General features: G+C 31.3%; 4 protein-coding genes across 13 annotated transcripts in view; 1 reads left to right on the top strand and 3 right to left on the bottom strand.

Annotated features, from left to right (window-relative positions):
- Positions 1-97: 97 nt before the first annotated feature.
- LOC119605530 (sodium-dependent acetylcholine transporter-like) lies at positions 98-8,070 on the bottom strand (the record flags this gene model as incomplete). The annotated part of the gene is made up of 5 exons (XM_037958702.1): positions 7,224-8,070; positions 785-916; positions 557-714; positions 395-489; positions 98-232 (listed from the first exon to the last, which is right to left on the bottom strand). Coding segments are annotated over exons 1-5 (671 nt in total), but the record flags the coding sequence as incomplete, so codon positions are not given.
- A 279-nt stretch (positions 8,071-8,349) lies between these two features.
- Positions 8,350-14,579, bottom strand: LOC119605543 (sodium- and chloride-dependent glycine transporter 1-like). Of its 9 annotated transcripts, XM_037958727.1 has the most exons (12): positions 14,133-14,565; positions 13,218-13,361; positions 12,919-13,119; positions 12,714-12,848; positions 12,476-12,645; positions 12,305-12,399; positions 11,882-12,005; positions 9,473-9,800; positions 9,260-9,408; positions 9,052-9,180; positions 8,788-8,994; positions 8,350-8,725 (listed from the first exon to the last, which is right to left on the bottom strand). In XM_037958727.1, exons 3-12 carry the CDS (start codon positions 13,070-13,072, stop codon positions 8,459-8,461), a joined length of 1,758 nt encoding a protein of 585 aa, XP_037814655.1. In that variant the 5' UTR covers positions 13,073-13,119; positions 13,218-13,361; positions 14,133-14,565; the 3' UTR covers positions 8,350-8,458. The 9 variants fall into 9 exon arrangements, with proteins under 9 accessions (XP_037814655.1, XP_037814650.1, XP_037814649.1 ...); XM_037958722.1 differs by having other exon boundaries at positions 12,919-13,368; XM_037958721.1 differs by having other exon boundaries at positions 12,919-13,361.
- Positions 14,580-17,106: 2,527 nt separating this feature from the next.
- Positions 17,107-18,030, top strand: LOC119605529. The gene has a single exon (XM_037958701.1). It carries the CDS (start codon positions 17,107-17,109, stop codon positions 18,028-18,030), a length of 924 nt encoding a protein of 307 aa, XP_037814629.1.
- Positions 18,031-21,776: 3,746 nt separating this feature from the next.
- The window catches only part of LOC119605538 (sodium- and chloride-dependent neutral and basic amino acid transporter B(0+)-like), a 10,333-nt gene continuing 9,497 nt past the window's right edge, over positions 21,777-22,612 (bottom strand). Inside the window, exon 10 of one of the 2 annotated variants that reach the window (XM_037958715.1) lies at positions 21,777-22,197. In XM_037958715.1, the coding sequence (XP_037814643.1) occupies positions 21,916-22,197 (282 nt within the window). In that variant the 3' untranslated portion in view covers positions 21,777-21,915. Of the gene's footprint in view, positions 22,198-22,371 lie in introns of those variants that run through there. The other variant, XM_037958714.1, reaches the window with a different exon arrangement.

Genomic DNA, 22,612 nt, shown 5'->3' with positions numbered 1-22,612 from the left:
AGGCAGGGGAAAATATTTCATTCGTAATAATATAATTTACAAAACTATATAGTTTAAATATAGATATGTATGTATGTATTTTTGGAAGTTAACTTACTGTTTAGTATTGAAGAATTTATAAAAAAATATAATCACAATGGTCCAAACTAAAATGGCACAAACCATCAATTGCCATGACATGGAAAATTCAACATCATTTATTGATATCTGATATATATCATTAAAAAGTGATCTGTGAAATACAAAACATAGAAAGAAGACTTTTTTAAAATATGTAATATAAGAAACATATGGAGTCCAAATTAAAAAAATCGAAAAGTCGAACAAGTAAGATAGTGGTCGAAAGTATAATGTTAGACTACATTCGTGTAAGATTTAAGCTTTCATAACTTACTTAAAATACAAAACTGAAGGTATATGATAATTAAGATAAATATATTCATCAGGATAAGAAGCCATTGTCTCGTTTTTTCCAGGTAAATCGCAAATCTAGAAATAAAGATATATTAACAATATTTAAACATTAAAATGAAGTCAAATTACGATTTTATCTTACAGTTGTCTCATCATCTATGGCCCATTTCTTGTAACCTTCGCAGCTCCAGGGTAATGTTGGCTGCAAGGAGCCAAACATGTAGACTAGAGGTATCACAGCGTAATTACTATAAAATGAAAGTACACAAATATTTAGGGCCAGCGTAATATAACCAATACCTAAGAATAATAAGATTAAATTTTTAATTTAAAACATATTTATTAGTTTTTTTGACTAAATGACACAAACCTTTAAAAAGAGGAGTTACACGGAAAGCAGAGATGAAACCACTACTTGAAAATTGACCCAAAAATGATTGTATTACAATAAATGGTATATAGATGAATAAAGCGATTAGGTAAACAATAAAAAAGGAAATAACTGGAAGAAATAAATGATAAATAAATTTACATATAAATAAATAGCATTACCCGGTGTGCTTCGCTTTCAAGTGGGTGAGGTGCCACGCCCACATACAAAATAGGTAGTAGCTGTAGTGGGCTTAGCACCTCCCAAACAAAGAAAATCTTAAATTAGTATATCTTAAAAAAAAACCAGTTCGAGTTCTCAAGTTTTGTCGGAACCACTTTAGTGTCACAATGAGTATTTATGGAAAAATGGGTGGACTTGTAATAGGGGACGTGGCACCTCCTTCTACCTAACATTTTTTTATATGGGAAATATTGCAGCTAATATCTTCAAATTTAGCAGAAAGAACTTTAACATCCATGTCAAAATTTGGTGGTAAAATGAACTGACGTCCCTTGGGGTTGTGTCTTGTCATATGAATTAAATACAATATTTCGTATACCTGAAAAACTATTGGAGCTAAACTCCTAAAATTTTGTACTAACAACTTTAACATTAATGTCCATGTGAAAATTTGGCTAATAAATTGGCAGACTAGGAAGAGGGGCGTGGCACCATATGAATTAAATTCGAAAATTTTGTAAAAAATTGGCGTACTTTCATTAGGAGGACTTAAAACTCTCATATAAATTAAATTAATATATCTGAAAGGGGGCTTGGCGCCACCCATATGAATTAAATAAAAAAATGCATATGTTTTGAAAACTATTAGAGCTAGAATGTTCAAATATGTTAATAGGCTTCATTAAAATCCAAAATAACGTTTTAAAAAAATTGTCGAACTAGCAATGGTTGGCGTTAACTCTTATAGATTTTCATTCCATCAGGATTCTCTATGTCTGATTTTATGTTTCTAGTTTTAATATTGCAGGAAAATTTTCAAAAAGTGTTTAATTTTATATTCCTAGATTCAATATTATAAAAGATTTCAAAAGTACCAATTTTTTATTAAAAAATAACTCCTTATTTGTAAGTACTTATTTAAGTAGTTATTAGAAAGCGAGCGTAGTAAGTACTTACCTTCAATGTCAACACCATGTTAAAACAAGTGAGAGTGTTATATTCGGCAATGCCGAATCTCATATACCCACCATCAAACCGTATGCCCTAAAAGGAATGCTCCCCTAAAAACATCAACGTGATATTTGGAATATGGCTTAAGTCAATTATGGACCAAGCTCTTTTGAACTAACAAAATATTAATTGTTAAAAACAAAATATTTTTGTTAAATTTTTAAACCGTGATGGTAAGAGTAATTTTCTAAAGAGGACCTTATATGCGTCAATTATGAACCGATACTCAAAAAATTTTGTACATACATAGATTTTGTTTTGTATAGAACTCATTTATGTCAAATTTCATAGCTATACTAGTTTTAAATAAGGAAAATTCGTATTTTAATAACCAAAACTCCTTTCTGAAGGGAACCTTTTATAGGGGCTAGGGTTAATTATAGAACAGTCCTCATTAAATTCGGAATGAAGAATTATGTTTCTAAGGGCAGTGTCACACGTTCAATATATATCGTGATATTTGCTGTATTGTGATATGTATTGAACGTGTAGCATGTAATATTGACGGATCGTGTTCCATATCACAGAAAACCCCAATTTTCTGAAATCCAAAATTTGTATCAATATTTATAATGGATCACGTGATAAATATTGGACGTGTAGCATGTTTTGTGATATCAATCACGATACATTTGTAAAATTCGGAAAAATAAATAAAATAAAAAAAACAAAGTTAAATATTTTTTTTAATGTTAATAAAAAATATAAAAGATAATAAATTTTTTCTAAATTTGTATGAATTTGGAGTTTTCGCAGCATTCTTGTTATCATCGTACGACCCGTGTAGCACGAAATAATGAAAATACTGACGCGATAAATATTGAACGTGTAGCATACCGAGGTATTCATCAAACTATTAAAATGGGTCGTGATTCATATTGATCAATATATATTGAACGTGTGCCAGTGCCCTAAGTATACATTTTTTGAGTCGATTTTCTGAATCCTAATCTAAAGAGGACCTTATATAAGGGGTATGGTCAATTATTGATCTATCCTCATAACTTTTTGTAGACCGATTTTTGTTCATATACAACTTGTTTACATTGAATATCATGGATGTACTCGCATTTTTATGCCAGTAATTAGCGTTAATGTAATTTTCTAAAGGGGCTTATATGCGGGGTAGGGAGAATTACCGCCACATTCCGCATGTTCGTATAAAATTTTCTTATGTCGAATTCCATAACCGTATTTCATAACTCGTATTTTTAAGCCAGCAATGATCGCTTAAGTAATTATCTGAAGGGGACCTTATATGGGGGTAGGGTCAATTATCGATCGATCCACCTACAATTTGTTAGAGAGACTTTGGCTCGCGAAGAACTTACTTGTGTAACAGTAATGAGCGTTAAAGTCATTTTCTGAAGGGGACCTTTTATGTGAATTATGGACCGATCCTCACTAAATTTGGTAGAGATATTTTGGATCCCATAAAACTTATGTGTGTCAAATTTAGTTTCATTCAGTCATTTTCAGAGGGGGGCCTTATATGGGGGTAGGGTTATTTTTAGGCCCATCCTAAACAAATTTGTAGAAAGGATTAGCTTATAAGAAACTAACGTGTTGTCGCATTACATTGGCCTTGCCCGTATTTTTAAGCCAGTAATGAGGGTTAAAGCCATATTCTGAAGGGAACCTCATATGTATGTGAGGTAGGGTCAATTATGGACCGATCCACACAAAAGTTTTAGAGAGATTTTGGCTCGCGAGGAACTTAATTGTGTAAATTTTATTGCTATATTCGTACTTTTATGCCAGTAATGAGCGCTAAATTCATTTTCTGAAGGGGACCTTGTATGGGCGGTAGGGTCAATGATGAACCGATCCTCACTAAATTTGGTAGAGAGATTTTGGCTCGCATAAAACTTATGTGTGTTGAATTTCGTCACTATATTCATATTTTAAGCCATTAATGAGCATCAAAGTAATTTTCAGACAGGGACCTTATATGGGGGGTAGGGTCATTTATGGGCCGATCCTTAAAAAAAGTAAATAGAGAGGTTTTGGTCCGTAAGAAACTTACTTATGTATTTCATCGCTATACTCGAATGTTTAGGCCAGTAATGAGTGTTAAAGTCATTTTCTGAAGGGGACCTTATATGGGGGATAGGGTCAATTATGGACCGATCCACATAAAAGTTGGTAGAAAGATTTTATCTCATATGAAACTTATTTATGTCGAATTTCATAGCTATACTCGTACTTATAAAACAGTTTTGGAGGTCCACTTGTATGGTGGCTATCCGAAAACGTGGACAGATATTGCTCATTTTCAATACCAAACAAACGTTAGCAATAGAGAATATTTATGTAAAATTTCAACTGTCTAGCTCCTCCCGCGTAGGCCCTATCGTGATTTCAACAGACAGACGGACGGACATGGCTAGATCGTCTTAGAATTTTTGATGGTGGGTATAAAAAGCACCCAGGATATATTACTTTTGTGGGTCTATGACCAATATTTTGATGTGTTACAAACCATCCTTTTTGACGGTGGATATAAAAAAGATTTAAAATGTTAATGAAGAAGTAGTGAAAAGCTTTTAACTAATTACTTTTTAATGTAAATTATTGCTGGGTACATAAGTATGTATATTTAATACTGATGAAGTCATACAAAAACAAATCAAACAATCAGACTCTGTTATGAGTCCATATTAATTAATATTTTTAGGCATGTACTTCTTATGTACATACATATGTATGTACATATTTAAATTAAATAGCGTCAATACCATAGAAAAATAAATAGAACTGAAACTGAGAATAAGAAATATTACTCTCTCACATGTACAGGTTCTGTGTGAATTTAATACAATTGTATGAGTATTTTTATTTCTGTTTACATAAAATAACAAAAATATGAAAGTACAAAATGTATCCGAATACATCATACCCTACCACATTGCGAGTAAGTAGCAATAAGTTATTTAGTATTTTTTAATGTAGAAGTTATATTCAAGAGATTGATGTTTGCTTAATTAATGAATGTACTACTCATTATAACAATATATAGTCAAAATTTCGTATATATAAAATTTGTTGAGTCGAATTTTATAAATACCCTATTCTTGTATAGCATGTACCGCTTACAAAAAAGTTCAATAGGCTTATTTATGGGCGGATTACATCATTACATCGACGCAGGTGTTACAAACTTTAAGACGTAAACAAAATACCGTTCCCATTAGTGTGGTGTAGGGTGTATTTTGACTGCATTTGGGCTGCTTTGAAATTAACAATAATCGTTCATATCAAGCGTTAATTTTAGCATTAGCACAATTCCTTTGGCAAAATAGCCCCTGCTGCTGCAATAAACACTGCTAAAAGTTATGTTTTCCCATAAAATTATTGAAAACATTTTCAGAAAAAAAACAAATTTTTCAATCGTTTTTATTTTTTTAATATTATTTTCAAGTGTCAATATTGACTCAACCCAGCAACCACAAAGAGTTTATTTAAAATTAAAAATAATTTTTAATGAAGATCTTTCTTACATTGGTCAACTGATATTGAATAAAAATGGCTAATTCAAACCATTATTTCATAAAATATCGAAATATAATATCAAACAAAAATATAAAAACTTTTTAAACGAAAGAGTTTGTGTTTGTTGGGTTACATATTTTTCAACTAATACATTCTCACGACTTAGGTTTTTGACAGCAGACTTAGGTTTTGTCATACTCAGTTTCAGTTCTATGTATACCTTTTCTATGTATACATAGAACTGAAACTGAGTATGACAAAACCTAAGTCTGCTGTCAAAAACTTCTATGTATACATAGAACTGAAACTGAGTATGACAAAACCTAAGTCTGCTGTCAAAAACCTAAGTCGTGAGAATGTATTAGTTGAAAAATATGTAACCCAACAAACACAAACTCTTTCGTTTAAAAAGTTTTTATATTTTTGTTTGATATTATATTTCGATATTTTATGAAATAATGGTTTGAATTAGCCATTTTTATTCAATATCAGTTGACCAATGTAAGAAAGATCTTCATTAAAAATTATTTTTAATTTTAAATAAACTCTTTGTGGTTGCTGGGTTGAGTCAATATTGACACTTGAAAATAATATTAAAAAATAAAAACGATTGAAAAATTTGTTTTTTTTCTGAAAATGTTTTCAATAATTTTATGGGAAAACATAACTTTTAGCAGTGTTTATTGCAGCAGCAGGGGCTATTTTGCCAAAGGAATTGTGCTAATGCTAAAATTAACGCTTGATATGAACGATTATTGTTAATTTCGAAGCAGCCCAAATGCAGTCAAAATACACCCTACACCACACTAATGGGAACGGTATTTTGTTTACGTCTTAAGGTTTGTAACACCTGCGTCGATGTAATCATGTAATCCGCCCATAAATTAGCCTATTGAACTTTTTTGTAAGCGGTACATGCTATACAAGAATAGGGTATTTATAAAATTCGACTCAACAAATTTTATATATACGAAATTTTGACTATATATTGTTATAATGAGTAGTACATTCATTAATTAAGCAAACATCAATCTCTTGAATATAACTTCTACATTAAAAAATACTAAATAACTTATTGCTACTTACTCGCAATGTGGTAGGGTATAATGTATTCGGATACATTTTGTACTTTCATATTTTTGTTATTTATGTAAACAAAAATAAAAATACTCATACAATTGTATTAAATTCACACAGAACCTGTACATGTGAGAGAGTAATATTTCTTATTCTCAGTTTCAGTTCTATTTATTTTTCTATGTATGTATACCTTTTCTATGGTCAATACAAATTAGAAATTGAATAATTATTTTTTTCGGAAGAAATTGTTGATATAAAATATTCAGAATATTTAAATGATTCCCCAGCATAAGCTTATAATGAAACGAAATGAGTTAGAAAGGTAAAAAGTTCGTTTTTCACTACTGCTTCATTAGCATTTTAACTCATTATTTTGACATTGGAGGCAAGTACTTACCACGTTTGCTTACAAATAACTATATAAATAAGTACTTACAAATAAGTAGTTAAAAATTGATCACACAGAATAAAAACGTGGACGTCTTGTTCGTTAGTCCGCTGTCATACTCGCAACACCATTGCTTAGTTAGACTCAAAATAAAGTACTTACTTATTTGATTATGTGTAAGTCATTATAAGAGTATTTAAAAGTAATGCAGACGGTATGGAAAGTAAATGGTTATGTAAGTACAAGTCTGGGGATAATATATTATTTAATTTACCATTAACTTACTATTTGAATCCAATATATAGAACCAAGGCAGTGAAAACATATCCAATCGAAAGGCCAAACCCAGACCAGCATAAATAAAATCATTTGGATTAACCCAATAACCACGATTAGTATCGGGTTTGAATGGACTACAGCCACTTTCGTATAGCATTTTTGAGTGAAGAAATTTATTTTTCACGATTTTAGTTTTTTTTCTAAGTTTTTAGAAAACAACATCCTATTCAATGACACCAAATTAAATATTATGGATATAAATTATTTTTTAATTATTTGTTTCTTTTTTATTATTTTTTTTTCTTTTTAGCCTATTTGGTTCTAATTAGTTGAGGCATCGACGAACGACTGATGAGCAGAAATGAAAAAAATATTTTTAAAAATAATTCCGCTATGCCGTATGAATACTAATGACGATATAAGAAAACAAGTAAGAAAGTATTGTCGGGCGTGGCCGACCATGTGATACTCTACACTAGTTATGAATATAAATGTGATTTATTTTACATAATAAAGTATTTATCTTCAATAAAACCTTGTTTTCGATACATTTAAGCAATTTATGGACGAAAAACTAATTTTCTGAAAGAGAGTTTATATGGGGGCTTGGGCCAAATATGAAACGATCTCGATAAAATTTTGTATATATAGATTTATATTTATATAATATTTATTTTGTGTTGGATTTCATCGCGATATTATGTGAATTTTTGACATTCAAGTCATTTTCTGAAGGGGACATTGTATGGGAGCTTGGGTCAAATTAGGCCCGATATCAGACGGACGTAGCTTAATCGACCCATAAAATGATTCTAAGCCATTTGGTATACTTTAAGGTGGGTATAGGACGAATATTTTTATGTGTAACGAACATCAGCACAAACCCAATAAAGTGGTGTAGGGTATAAATACACTACTTTTACATTTACATATATGTATGTTAGACCGACTCACAAAAATGGTGTTTGAGTTACTCTTCTGAAAATATTCGTTGTTATGTCATATGACATAAACGAAAATATTATGTTTTTAGTGTTGTAAGTACTTATTGAAGTAGTGATTTGTAAGCGAGCGTGGTATATACTTGCCTACAATGTCATCAACGTGTTAAAATAATTAGTTAAAATGCTGATGAATAAATAATGAAGTAATTTTTTAGCTTTTTAATTTTCAATGTAATTTTTTGCTGGGAATATAAATTGACAAGCAAATTCTTAAATATTTTTATTGGATAAATTTTTTTATATTGGCGATGTATTATAGTCGGTAATATCTTTTTGTTCAAGAATTATACTATCATTAGAAATTACAACATCTTCATAACGTTCACGGTCCTCTAGTTCAACGGGATACCAATTATTTGATCTACCAACATCACTTTGACACACATAATAAACGGCATAGATCGGTATTAAAACTATTGGAATAATAATAAAGATTAAGGCGAAAATTGCAATAAACTGATTTGATAAATAGTGGGTAACGCAGGCCTCGAAAAAGAAATATATCTGAAAAAAAAAAACATTGATAAAATAGAAACTTTGGCACTTGTATTAATTTTAGAGCTTACCAGAATAATCAACAAAGCCAATGGTACTACAAATCGGAGAGCATTAATTTGCCACGTGGAAAAATGTGAATTTGTCATAAACTTCATATCACGCTGAAGACGTTCACGTCCATAAATCCATAGTACAATCAGTATTAACAATAAATTAAGGATGGTATGTGTAAAATATGTATCGATTAAAATAGCAACAAAATTTCGAAAGCCAATCTATTAGAAGGTATGGAGGTATTAAACAAGATTCTCCGATTAATATATTATACATACATATGAAGTGAAATATAGAGAAATCGGTGCTGTGGCGGCTATGAGGCATGTTCCCATTAATACTTTGCACTTTCTCAAAGCAGCAAATTCATCGAAAACTGTAGTCAAAATTGTATACAATTCCATGATCTAGAAAAAGGGGGTTTAAAAGAAAATACATATCTTCTGAAACAGGTTTTTGAGAAAGAACTTGTGAAAGGTTTCTTACGATTGTTAGCATGGCAGATAAAAACAGCATAAAATAATATAATATTGACCATAAATTGGCCCATGCCATATCGGTCATGGCACTACCTGCGGATAAATATGGTATCCAAACATGTGCCACTTCCGTATAGTACTTATCACCTGTTACTTCTTTAAATGTAAATTTTAGTTATTTCTAATACGTATAAAAATATTTAACATTTCTAAAACTTACCTTTAAAGTATTGTTTTATTAAATTAGCCAACAAATTCAAACCAATAACTATTGCCAATTGTCCGAGTCCAATTAACCAACTCTTTTGCATAACATTCGTTTTAAATTTATTAAAACTAGCCAATGTTATGAAAAGACCCCAACCGGGTCCAAAAGAATATATACTATAAATTGGCATAGATATAAGACTATTTGTAAAATTTACCCAAGAGGGTACGAAAACACTATAATATACTTTTCCAGAACCGGGTAAAAAGCTAAAGCGTATTAATAACACCGAAAGAAGTGCGAGCAATATCCAGATGGTGTAACGTATAATAGCACCAAACTGTAAAAGAATAATAAATTACATATTATTAAATCTTTCATACATCTGATATATTTTTTATGAATATGATCTTATATCAGTAATATAATTTTTGAAAAGGTCCCCAGTTCCCTCAATTTTGATCTGATCGTGGAAAACATAATTAAAGTTTTTGTTAGAGTATTTCAGATTAGTAAAACGACCTTAAATGCATATAAGGGTCATATAAATTCTAAAAAAAGTCAGAAATAGACCAAAACAATTGCTAACCAATTTTTAAAATATTTTTCTTTATAACCAAAAAATTACAACAATTTCCATTAAAAGCGAAAATAATGTTAAGATCAGCTTAAAATTAGGTAATATTTTAGGTCCATTAAAAAAATTTAGATATTTTTTTAACACAAATTATAATGGGGTCGAGTAGGGCCGTTCCAAATACTATACTAATATTCATCGATTGAGAGAGGTATTCCCAAATTAGATTCTTAAAAAGGTTTTACGCGATACTTCAATACATATTTTTACAGCTTGAAAATGCAGTTAATCGCGTCTGTCTTCGATCACATATAAAATTACAAGTAAGAATGTATTGTCGGGCATGGCCAAATGATATCCTACACGAGAGAAAATGTTATAAATGTGGAGTATTTTTTTTTTAAAATAAATCATTTAGTTTGTTTTTTACCGTAATTCCGAAATATTTTCACAATCTTTTGAAAAAAATAGATTTTTTCAAAGGGGTGCAAGGCTATATATGGGCCTACCACTAAAAATTTTGGTAGAGGGACTTATGTCCACATTAATGTTATTTATACAGAATTTCATCGTGACATTAGTGTTTATATGTGATATTTGACCATCAAGTCATTTTCTGAAGGGAAATTTGGGGGGTAGGGTCAATGAAGCCCGATCATTACGAAAATCGGCAGTGTCATTTAAAACTAATTTTTGGAGATTTTTGATGAGATTCTAGAACATTTAATATAATTATGAGCTCAAAGGCCCTATTCGGGGGGTACCGATGTATGGGGGCTAGGCGAATTAATGGACAGATTTTAACTAATTCCAATAAGCTTTATGGCCTCCGGTAGGTTAGTGGTTAGTCTAGGTGTATTTCTTCGGATTTGATGTATATACTTCCTCCTTTCAAATTAACTAACTAAACTAAACATTTTAACTAACTAACTAACTAACTAACTAACTAACTAACTAACTAACTAACTAACTAACTAACTAACTAACTAACTAACTAACTAACTAACTAACTAACTAACTAACTAACTAACTAACTAACTAACTAACTAACTAACTAACTAACTAACTAACTAACTAACTTACTAACTAACTAACTAACTAACTGACTAACTAATAAGTTTTTTTCTTGCATTAAAAGAAGAGTATGTGCGTATGTGAAGAGTATTTTCATCAAATTGAACCTGTAGCGTGCGCACAAGCTTCATATGGACACACAGACGGACATATCTAAATCGACACAGAATTCTGACTCGATTGGTATGCTTTACAAACATCAGCACAAACGCATAATACTCTCCTCACTATATTGGTGTGGGGTATAAAAAAGTTAATAATCGATTATTCGGTTTAAAGGATATTCTGAGTTGGCATATATGCCCCTATGGTGAATGATACCACTTCCTGGGCATGTAACCTTGATAATTTTCCGGGGAAAACCAATACCGTTAGTCTGTCGGGAAAATAAAAACTGATGATGTTAACTTTATTTTCGGAATTTCATTGAAATGATTTGGCCTGGGGTTGAAACAGGGAGCCTTATAATGATTAAGAGAGCGGTGCATGGTGAAATCTATATTTCTGAATAAGTTCATTGTTGTTGCCGAGACAATAGATACTCCGCTGAGGAGTGACTGTGGGATTAGGCGTTGAAAATAGGTTGATGTCAAGTGTATATGATACGGGGTGGTTGTAGTTCATACTCTGTTCGTATTACTAGAATTACTGGAACTTAGAGGTATTAAAGGCAATTTATTTCTTTTGTTCCATATTAGAGAAAATTTTAATTGTTTTTTTATTGTGTTTGTACGGTTTAAACTACTGTTTTGAATTAAGATTTAACTTACCCTTTCAGTATTGAAGAATTTATAAAAGAACAATATGACCAGAGTCCAAACTATAATGTCACATAATACCAATTGCCATGACATGGAAAAATCAACAAAACCGTAAGTATTTTCGAAAAAGGTTCTGTAAAAAAACAATAAACAAATTATTTAAATTTTATTATTTATCATCATTAAAAATTAACTTTAAATTGGTAGTTAGCATTAACCAAAGGTCTTTATTAAAACTCTTGTAGTAAATTAAAATTAAAGAAATTTAAAAGATTAAAGTTACATCTAACTATAAGTAGTACTAAAACTTATCTAGCTCCCTACTTGTAAGCGAGAGTGGTAAGCACTCGTTCCTATATAATTAGCGTGTTAAAGTTTTTGCTGGGTTATTATCATTTTGAATTAAATGTAAAAAACTTAACATTAACTTACTTGAAATACAAAGCTGAGGGTATGTAATTATTACCAGCGATTATTTTATCCGAATAGTGAGCATCATTGTCGTCTGGTACATATAAATTGCAAAGCTAAAAAATTAATATATTTCAAACATAATTATTTAAAATTAACGATAATATTTGTGCTAAAAATATTTGTTCTTACATTTATCTTCTCTTGTTTAGTAAAATTCATCGACCATTTTTCGTAATTTTCATAATTCCAGGGTAATGTTGGCTGCATAGAGGAAAACATATAGACTAGAGCTATCATGGCAAAAATACTATAAAAAGAAAGTACACAAATGTTTAACATCAGCGCAACATAGCCAATGCCTGAAATGAAAAGTTTTAAAACGATTTTGTTTAAAAATAGCTACTTTTTCGAATGAAATTTAACAAACCCTTATAGAGAGGTGTTAAACGAAATGCTGAGATATAACCACTACTAGAAAATTGACCCAAAAATGATTGCAATACAATAAATGGTACTATATAGAAAAATAAACCCAGTAAACATTCGGGCATAAAGTAAATAACTGGAAAAGAATTAGAAGATAAATATGAAATGTTATTAAAATTTTAATGATATAAAAAATCCAGACTTACCATTCGCATCTATCAAATAGATTCTTGACAATGAAAAGACATCAAAACGAAATGCCAAACCTAAGCCGGCATAGATAAAATCATTCGGATTGGCCCAATGACCACGCTTAGTATCGGGTATAAAGCGACTAGGTTGGCCATGATCATGCAACATTTTCGAAATTAAACAAATTGAGTTTCGTTTCTCTCAGATGTTTGAATCTACAAGTAGGCTTATAATCACTTGAATTGCTAATTTGTGAATTTCGGATGAGTTCCGAAATTCATAGTCTTTTTGAATCGATATTTTGCCTTCTTACCAACAGGATTTGTATATTTATGCCAAATTTTATTCTCATATATCGAGTATTAAAGCGATTTTCAGAAATGCACATTTCGGCTTATAAATATATAACTTAGTTGTGCCGATTTTTGGATAGTAGTATATTTGAAACAGTTATGACCTAAGAACTCCAAATCTGAAGTTAGCTAGTTCGTTAGTAGTTAGATAGTTAGTTAGTTAGTTAGTTAGTTAGTTAGTTAGTTAGTTAGTTAGTTAGTTAGTTAGTTAGTAGTTAGTTAGTTAGTTAGTTAGTTAGTTAGTTAGTTAGTTAGTTAGTTAGTTAGTTAGTTAGTAGTTAGTTAGTTAGTTAGTTAGTTAGTTAGTTAGTTAGTAGTTAGTTAGTTAGTTAGTTAGTTAGTTAGTTAGTTAGTTAGTTAGTTAGTTAGTTAGTTAGTTAGTTAGTTAGTTAGTTAGTTAGTTAGTTAGTTAGTTAGTTAGTTAGTTAGTTAGTTAGTTAGTTAGTTAGTTAGTTAGTTAGTTAGTTAGTTAGTTAGTTAGTTAGTTAGTTAGTTAGTTAGTTAGTTAGTTAGTTAGTTAGTTAGTTAGTTAGTAGTTAGTTAGTTAGTTAGTTAGTTAGTTAGTTAGTTAGTTAGTTAGTTAGTTAGTTAGTTAGTTAGTTAGTTAGTTAGTTAGTTAGTTAGTTAGTTAGTTAGTTAGTTAGTTAGTTAGTTAGTTAGTTAGTTAGTTAGTTAGTTAGTTAGTTAGTTAGTTAGTTAGTTAGTTAGTTAGTTAGTTAGTTAGTTAGTTAGTTAGTTAGTTAGTTAGTTAGTTAGTTAGTTAGTTAGTTAGTTAGTTAGTTAGTTAGTTAGTTAGTTAGTTAGTTAGTTAGTTAGTTAATTAATTAGTTAGTTAGTTAGCTAGTTACAAGATTCTACGAAATAAAATTTTTTACTTTTAAATTATTTTCTATTTTAAGTCCTTAACGACTTTTTTACTTTAAGTTACGTGTAGGACCAATATTTTTCTGCATTACAAACATTAGCCACTATAGTGGTGTAGGGTATAAAAACTTGTAAACTATGATCAATTGGGCTAATGATATCACCTTGTATTCAGTACACCCACAGGCTTTGATGATGACCATAAAAGTTTCAGCACTAAAACTCTTACTTTTTAGTTCGTTTATACAACATTGAATAATAAAATCGTGCTTTCTTTGGTACAACAACAATCGAGATAAGTACCACGATATTGAGTATATTTATTTGTTAAAATATTATTAAATTCATTTCTTTAAAATGTAGTTTTAGATCACTTTTTTCCGAAAAGTTTTTTTATTTTTATAGTAAAGCGTTGTGAATAATTAAATACTTATCAATAACAAATAATTCAGCTAACTGAAAGGTACTAGATATTTGAAAAATATTTATAAGCAAATTGTAATATTTGTTAGAGCGAATACTAATAATTACAAAATACGTAAAAAAACAAAGAGAGAAATTGCACTTTTTTCACAGTCTCTAGTGCGCAAAATCAAAATAACTTAAAACTGTCGCTAGTGTTTGTGGTTGCAATTGTAATTAAGTTGTAATTGTTTAGAAATAGCACAAAGTGAAATGGGAAAAACAAAGGCAAAATAATATAGTATGCGAATATATTCGATTCCTAAACCTGCTACTATAAATATTTCTAACATTTCCCTAATTTTTTCGACGAAAAGTTAACGGCCTGGTAGTAATTTTTTCTGGACCAGAAAAGAAAGAAATCATTTATTGTTATAGAAAAAAGTAGAGGGAAATAGATCTGTTACTTCTAATCTGTTAGCCTAATTTGAATAAAACACTTAAAGAAGAAGTTGATAGAGTTTTGAATTTGGACCTCATGAGCATACCAGGGCCGCGACCGATGATCGCCAAAGTAGGACACAAGCGATGAAATGGTATCGTTTAAACTTCCCGAGGTTTCCTACTTTAACTCGACAAATGTGAAATATTATTCAAATCGATATAACCGTTTAGAAGTTACCGATTAATTTCTCTTTATTTTTATTTTATATGCCACTGTGCAGCATTATATTATTGCAATATGGCGTCAAATAGGCGCCAGTATTTTGTATACTTGCTTGAGGATTCAAACTATTTTATTTATTATTTAATATTGATTTTTTTTTCTCTAAAAAAAACTTCATTTTATTTTTATTTATTTATTATATATTTTTTTAAGTTTTTCAAAAAATTTAATATTTAAATTATATACTTGTTTTTTAAACAATTCTTTCATATTAGTTAAAACGATGAATTTGTCCAACAAGTTTTAACACTATACACACTACATCCAAAATCTGTAAAAATTTTAATAAATTTTTTAATATATTCCAGTTAATATAATTATTTTTATTTATTTATTGTTATCCTTTTTACTTGTAAATAAAATACAAATTGCGTGACAAATTTAGTGTGAGGACGTCATCCTGTGTTTTTATCAACTGTTTCAAATAGGGATGCCGTCTGCATTTAAAATTAACAAGAATGTATTTCAGTTTATTGCATTACCCAGCAAGCACTTTTTTGCAATTTAAAATTGAATAATAAAAGGAAGTCGGTTATGGCCGAATATATATTAAATTATAATGTTTAATAATTTCCTTGTCCACATTCGATTTGAACCCATTTTGAAAAGAAGAGGGGAAAATGAAAATGGTGCATGTGGCCAATACTGAAAAATTAAGCGACTATAAAGCTCTTAATAGTATAGTTAGTTAGTTAGATAGATAGATAGATAGATAGATGATAGATAGATAGATAGATAGAGAGATAGATAGATAGATAGATAGATAGATAGATAGATAGATAGATAGATAGATAGATAGATAGATAGATAGATAGATAGAGATAGATAGATAGATAGATAGAATAGATAGATAGATAGATAGATAGATAGATAGATAAAGATAGATAGATAGTATAGATAGATAGATAGATAGATAGATCGTAGATAGATAGATAGATAGATAGATAGATAGATAGATAGAAGATAGATAGATAGATAGATAGATAGATAGATAGATAGATAGATAGATAGATAGATAGATAGATAGATAGTAGATAGATAGATAGATAGATAGATAGATAGATAGATAGATAGATAGATAGATCGATAGATAGATAGATAGATAGATAGATAGATAGATAGATAGATAGATAGATAGATAGATAGATAGATAGATAGATAGATAGATAGATAGATAGATAGATAGATAGATAGATAGATAGATAGATAGATAGATAGATCGATAGATAGATCGATAGATAGCTAGATAGATCGATAGATAGATAGATAGATAGATAGATAGATAGATAGATAGATAGATAGATAGATAGATAGATAGATAGATAGATAGATAGATAGATAGATAGAATAGATAGATAGATAGATAGATAGATAGATAGATAGATAGATAGATAGATAGATAGATAGATAGATAGATAGATAGATAGATAGATAGATAGATAGATAGATAGATAGATAGATAGATAGATAGATAGATAGATAGATAGATAGATAGATAGATAGATAGATAGATAGATAGATAGATAGATAGATAGATAGATAGATAGATAGATAGATAGATAGATAGATAGATAGATAGATAGATAGATAGATAGATAGATAGATAGATAGATAGATAGATAGATAGATAGATAGATAGATAGATAGATAGATAGATAGATAGATAGATAGATAGATAGATAGATAGATAGATAGATAGATAGATAGGTAGATAGATAGATAGTCTTTTGAAACTTTTTAAAACTTTAAAATCGGCTATTCAACAAGCGAAAATTCAACCGCAAATAAAAGCGATACCGGCCAACACAGATGAGGTTCCATGTGCACGCCAAGAAGGAAAAAGGAACAGGGGATCGATGTCAAAATCACCTGATAGCGAAAAGCAGCCTAAAAAACGTATAGCTATGGAGACTCCGAGATCAACACAACCTCAAGTTGTCGAGAAAGAAGAAGCTTATAAAAACGAGAAAGAAAAGGCCTACAAAAACAGTGAAGAAAACGGCTGGAAAACTGTGAAGCATCGGAAGGAGAAAAGGAAGAAAGAAAAAACCAAAACGAAGATAAGGTTTGACCAAGGAGAAGCATTGACAATAAAGGCAAATACTGATGCTACTTACGCTGATGTGCTGAAAGAAATGAAGAAGAATATTGACCCCAGTAAAATCGGTGTAGATATAAAAACAATGAGAAGAACAATAAATGGCGATATCCTAATTAAATTCAACAAAGGCGAGGGACAGGCAGAAAAATTAACGCGTGCTATTGGAAACACATTGGGAAACAATGTCACAATTAAAACGGTTAAAAAGAACTGCATAGTCGACATAAGAGACATGGACGAATCAACAGAGCAGGAGGATATTATAAGTGCACTCAAAACTGTGACAGACATGGTGCTCACTGATATTAAAATCCTCAATGTTAGAGAATCCTTCGGAAAGACCAAGCAAGCCTTGGTTCAAATCCAGGAGGATGCTGCCGCTATCCTTTTAAGAAACAACAAAATTCGAATAGGATGGGTGATGTGCAGAGTGAGAAAAAAGGATAAAGCTATACAATGCTTCAAATGCCTAGATCAAGGTCATATGGCAAAGTCTTGCAATGGTGTAGATAGAACAAATATCTGCAGAAAATGCTGCAATTCCGGTCACAAATTTAAAGACTGTAAAGAAGAAATGAGGTGCATCATATGCCAAGAAGAGGGTTTAAAGAATACAAAACACTACATAGGCAGTATGTTCTGCATAAACAATAGAAGAGAAAACCAACGAAATGACTAGAAAGTTTCTTCAGATAAACCTTGGTCGAGGAAGAGAAGCACAAGATCTTATGATGCAGAAGGCAGCAGAAGACGATATAGATTGGAGGAGATTTCAATAGTAAATCCCCTGAATGGAGCTGTAATATACTAGACAATAGGGGTGCAACAGTGAGCGAGATGATTGGCAGTCTCGGTCTTACTGTATTCAACGAAGGTCAAAAATATACTTTTAGGAGACCTCCGGGAGGAAGTATAATTGACATTACATTTGGAACAACCAATTTTTATAATGACAACATGAATTGGATGGTACTTGAAGATTTTACACTAAGTGACCACCAATACATTACATTTTGCATTGACGATAATTCTGCTTTAGCACAAAACGATATAAGTCTTCCTAAGTGGAATGTTAGGAAACTTAAAGAGGATAAATTAGTTGACTATATACTTAGAATAAAAGCGAGAAATTTAAGAACCCCAATAGAAGACAATGTTCAGTGTGCCGTAAAATCACTGACTGATATAATAACAAAGGCTTGTAATGTAGGAATGACGAGAGTCCAACCATACCGAAGCAAACCGTCCGTGTACTGGTGGAACGATGAAGTGCGAGAGCTAAGGAGAAGGTGTTTAATAGCACGCAGAGAAACTACGAGAAACCATGACGATCTCACTCTTAAATTAGAATACAGAAGATGTCGTAAAGTGTTGAGAAAAGCCATTAAAAAGAGCAAAAGAAGATGCTGGCTAGAACTCTGTAATGAAATTGATTCAGATCCCTGGGGTAAACCCTATCAGATAGTCAGAAAAACACTAGGTGTCATAAAACCTATACCTGGAATCAAAGAACCAGAGTGGGCAAATAAAATAGTCGAAACACTCTTCCCACTTGACAAAGACAAGAAGAGTAGAGAAGAAGCATTACAACAACCAAATGGTTTCTACCCTCTAAGTGAAGAGGAACTAAAAATAGCAGCAAAAAAGCTAAAAGTTGGGAAATGTCCCGGGCCAGATGGCATTCCAAATATAGTTTTAAAATTAGTAAGCGAAACCTGGCCTGATTTGTTACTACGCACGTTTAACTTATGCCTAGCAACAGGAAAATTCCCCGCGAAGTGGAAAATACAGAAACTTGTTCTCCTGCGAAAAGGAGACAAAGCATTAAACGAACCAAGCTCATACAGACCTTTATGCATGCTTGATTCACTAGGAAAACTATTTGAGAGCTTAATACTCAACAGACTTACAAAACGTATAGATGAACTTGGCGGCTTATCACGTAATCAGTATGGCTTCAGAAAGGGAAGATGTACTGTTGATGCCATTAATGACGTTGTAAAAACAGCGATGGAATCTAAATTCGCAAAAGGTTTCTGTGCTATAATAACCTTAGATGTTAAAAATGCCTTTAACACGGCCAAATGGAGAGTGATATTAGAAGCTCTCAAACACAAAGGGGTGCATGATTATATGCACACAATTATAGCGGACTACTTGGATAACAGAATCCTACTGTATGATACAGATGATGGACAAAAAACCTACCAAATAACAGCCGGTGTTCCACAGGGGTCAGTACTGGGCCCTTTCTTGTGGAATGCCATGTATGACGGCCTGTTAAATATGAAATTACAAAATGTCGCCAAACTTATAGGATATGCAGATGATATTGCATTGGTCGTATCACAGCCTACGGCTGAACTCATAGAAATAGTCACGAATGATAGTCTAAACCGGTGTAATACGTGGTTGACAAAAGCCGGACTACAGTTAGCAGCAACAAAGACAGAAGCTATACTTGTTACAGTAAGGAGGAGTTTCGTTACCCCGAGGATCAGGCTGCAAGAAAATGATATAGTTTTTAAACGTAACCTATGTTACCTTGGTATACAGTTAGATGACAAGTTATGCTTTAAACAACACATCACTAATGTTAGAGACAAAACTATAAAAACCGCAGCATCACTGGCCAGAATAATGCCAAACCGTGGTGGCCCAAAGCCATACACAAGAAAACTAATAAATAGTGTCGTCCATTCACAAATTCTGTATGCAGCCCCAACATTTGCAACAGTGATGGACAAAAACTGTAGAGTAAGAGAGCTACAAAAACCACAAAGAATCAGCGCGCTAAGAATTATTTCGGCATATCGCACAGTACCAACATCAGCAGCTCTGGTGATTGCTGGGCTCTTACCTATCGACCTTCAAATAATAGAAAAAGATGAAATATACAAGGAGTTAAACATAATTCAATCCAGCGATATGAACCAAGCAGAAAAACGAAAACGAGAAGTGGAGATAAAAAATAACGCTAGAACACGAATGCTGAATATGTGGCAGCAAAGATGGTCACATGAGACAACGGGAAGATATACCTACAATCTGATACCAAACATCAAAGAATGGATCGAAAGATCTCATGGAAATGTTAGTTATTACATGACCCAATTCTTGACAAACCATGGAGCCTTCAACCAGTATTTATACAGGTTTAATTTGAGAAGCAGTGCCAGTTGTGAGGCATGTGGAGCATATGAAGAAACGTCAAAACACGTACTATTTGAATGCCCAAAGTGGATAAATGAAAGAAGGGCATTAAGCTCTAAGTTATGTGAGATGATTTCAGCAGATAATATAATAAGAATTATGCTGAAATCGAAGCAAGAGTGGAATCATTGTGAAAACTATATTAATGCAGTTATCAAGAAAAGATGCTTGAGAGTTCCGAACCTCCTACAATAGGAGGATGTAGGAATGAAAAAGAAAAAAAAACTAAAGAAGAAAATAAACTTAAACCACCCACCCTGATGAAATGCTGACGCGGTGCCGGGGTGGATTGGAGATGTCGTGGGGCCACTAGATGATAGGTTACTATCACTACGTCCAAAAAAAAAAAAAAAAAAAAAAAAAAGATAGTCTTTTGAAGGTAACTTTTGTGCTATTTCACTGGGGACGAAAAGTACTAAAAAGGATAAACACGGGAAATAGTTTTATACAAACTCATTAAACCAATTTTTATAAAATTAGAATGAATAGTTCATTTACTCACGCAAAATAAGCTATTGATGTGTTTTTTTGTAATTCGGTTACTAATGCCTATATACTTAGGACTAAATTCGAGTAAATAAAAACATTACTTTTACTTAAGCAAATTAATGCAGAACGCTTGTAGGGTACTAAAATAATATACATAACTGGCTAACAAAATTTCATGTCGCAGAATCAGTGTTGCCCAGCTTTATTATTTTGACAAATGATATAGGAAATGTTACCAAAAATGTGATGAGTCATTGATTTTAGTACAAGAAGTTTTATTTCAAAAACAAATTACTGCCAGGCGACAGTGAGACATTTGGCACTTTTAGTACGACAGTAATTAAATCTTAGAGATATTGAGTTCTTATTTTAGTAGCAGTTAGCACACATTTGACCAAACTTGCCACATACAAATTTGCAAAAAAAAAAACAGCTGCCACGCCTATTTTTACAAGTATATGTACATTGAATAAAAGTTTTATTTTTGATCACAGATATCTCAAAACCTTTGCTACCGATTATCAACTTTAATATATTTTTAGATTTCGATTACAGATTACAAAGTTAAGAGGTTAATGTTATCCGATTTATGTATGTATCTCAAATGCTTAACATCTGACATAATTTCATTCTTCTTCGAGGTATGTATTTGTTTTTACCAACACATATTTTCCATGAAAATGAGCACACAGCAGGCCCGATAATGGCCGTTTTACTTTAATATTTACACAAATTGTAATTTATTAAATTACACTCTCCAACTATAATTAAAATAAAATTAACAAAAAAGTTCGTACGTATAAAAATATATAAGTTTTTGTTAAATTATAAAGCTATTAAAAAAGAAATCTCCAAATCACAATTATAGCACATTGTTGGTAATCTCACTAAGTTGATGAGTTATATCCGTATTACCCATTGCTTCTTCATAACGTTGACGTTCCTCTTGTTCAACCGGATACCAATCGTTTGGTCTGCAGCAACGTTGGAAACGCGTTCTAAATGAACCCATACTTTGACGCATGATATAGACAGCATAGCCCGGTATGAAAAGCCATGGGACTACTATAAAGATTATAGCGAAGGCTGCTATTACACCGTTGGATATCGTGTGTTCGTAGTAGGCCAAAAACATACCAATTACCTGAAAAGATAGCAGAGCACTTTTTGAAATATAATTTAATAAATTAAAGAAAAATCGGTTAGAAGTTTTTTAAGGTCAGTTTGAATACTTGGTAGAAACAACTTTTGAAGTGGATTTTAAGACCTTCATATATGTACACATGGGCATTTGTGTAAATGTATAAAAACTCACATATTTTAAGTATTAAGCTCATAAATAGGAAAACGCTTTTATTGTAAAAGATAAATTAAATATAAGTGTTCCTTGAAAACCTTCGATCCAACCTTGAGATCGGATTTCCAGAATCTATATACAAATATTTCTAGTACCAAATAAGATTAAAATTAATAACACTAATTTTCAAATCACTTCCTCTTCCTTAACTTCATTTAATGTATGTGTAATATCGGCATTTCCCACAGTTTTTTCATACTGT

This window comes from Lucilia sericata, unplaced genomic scaffold (genome assembly GCF_015586225.1).
Source record: "Lucilia sericata isolate MDLA Ls3-8-SP2 unplaced genomic scaffold, ASM1558622v1 Contig000495F_arrow, whole genome shotgun sequence".
In the NCBI taxonomy this organism is placed as follows: domain Eukaryota; kingdom Metazoa; phylum Arthropoda; class Insecta; order Diptera; family Calliphoridae; genus Lucilia; species Lucilia sericata.
The sequence above is the reverse complement of the archived record's forward strand: the minus strand, read 5'-3'. Positions and strand labels throughout refer to the sequence as shown.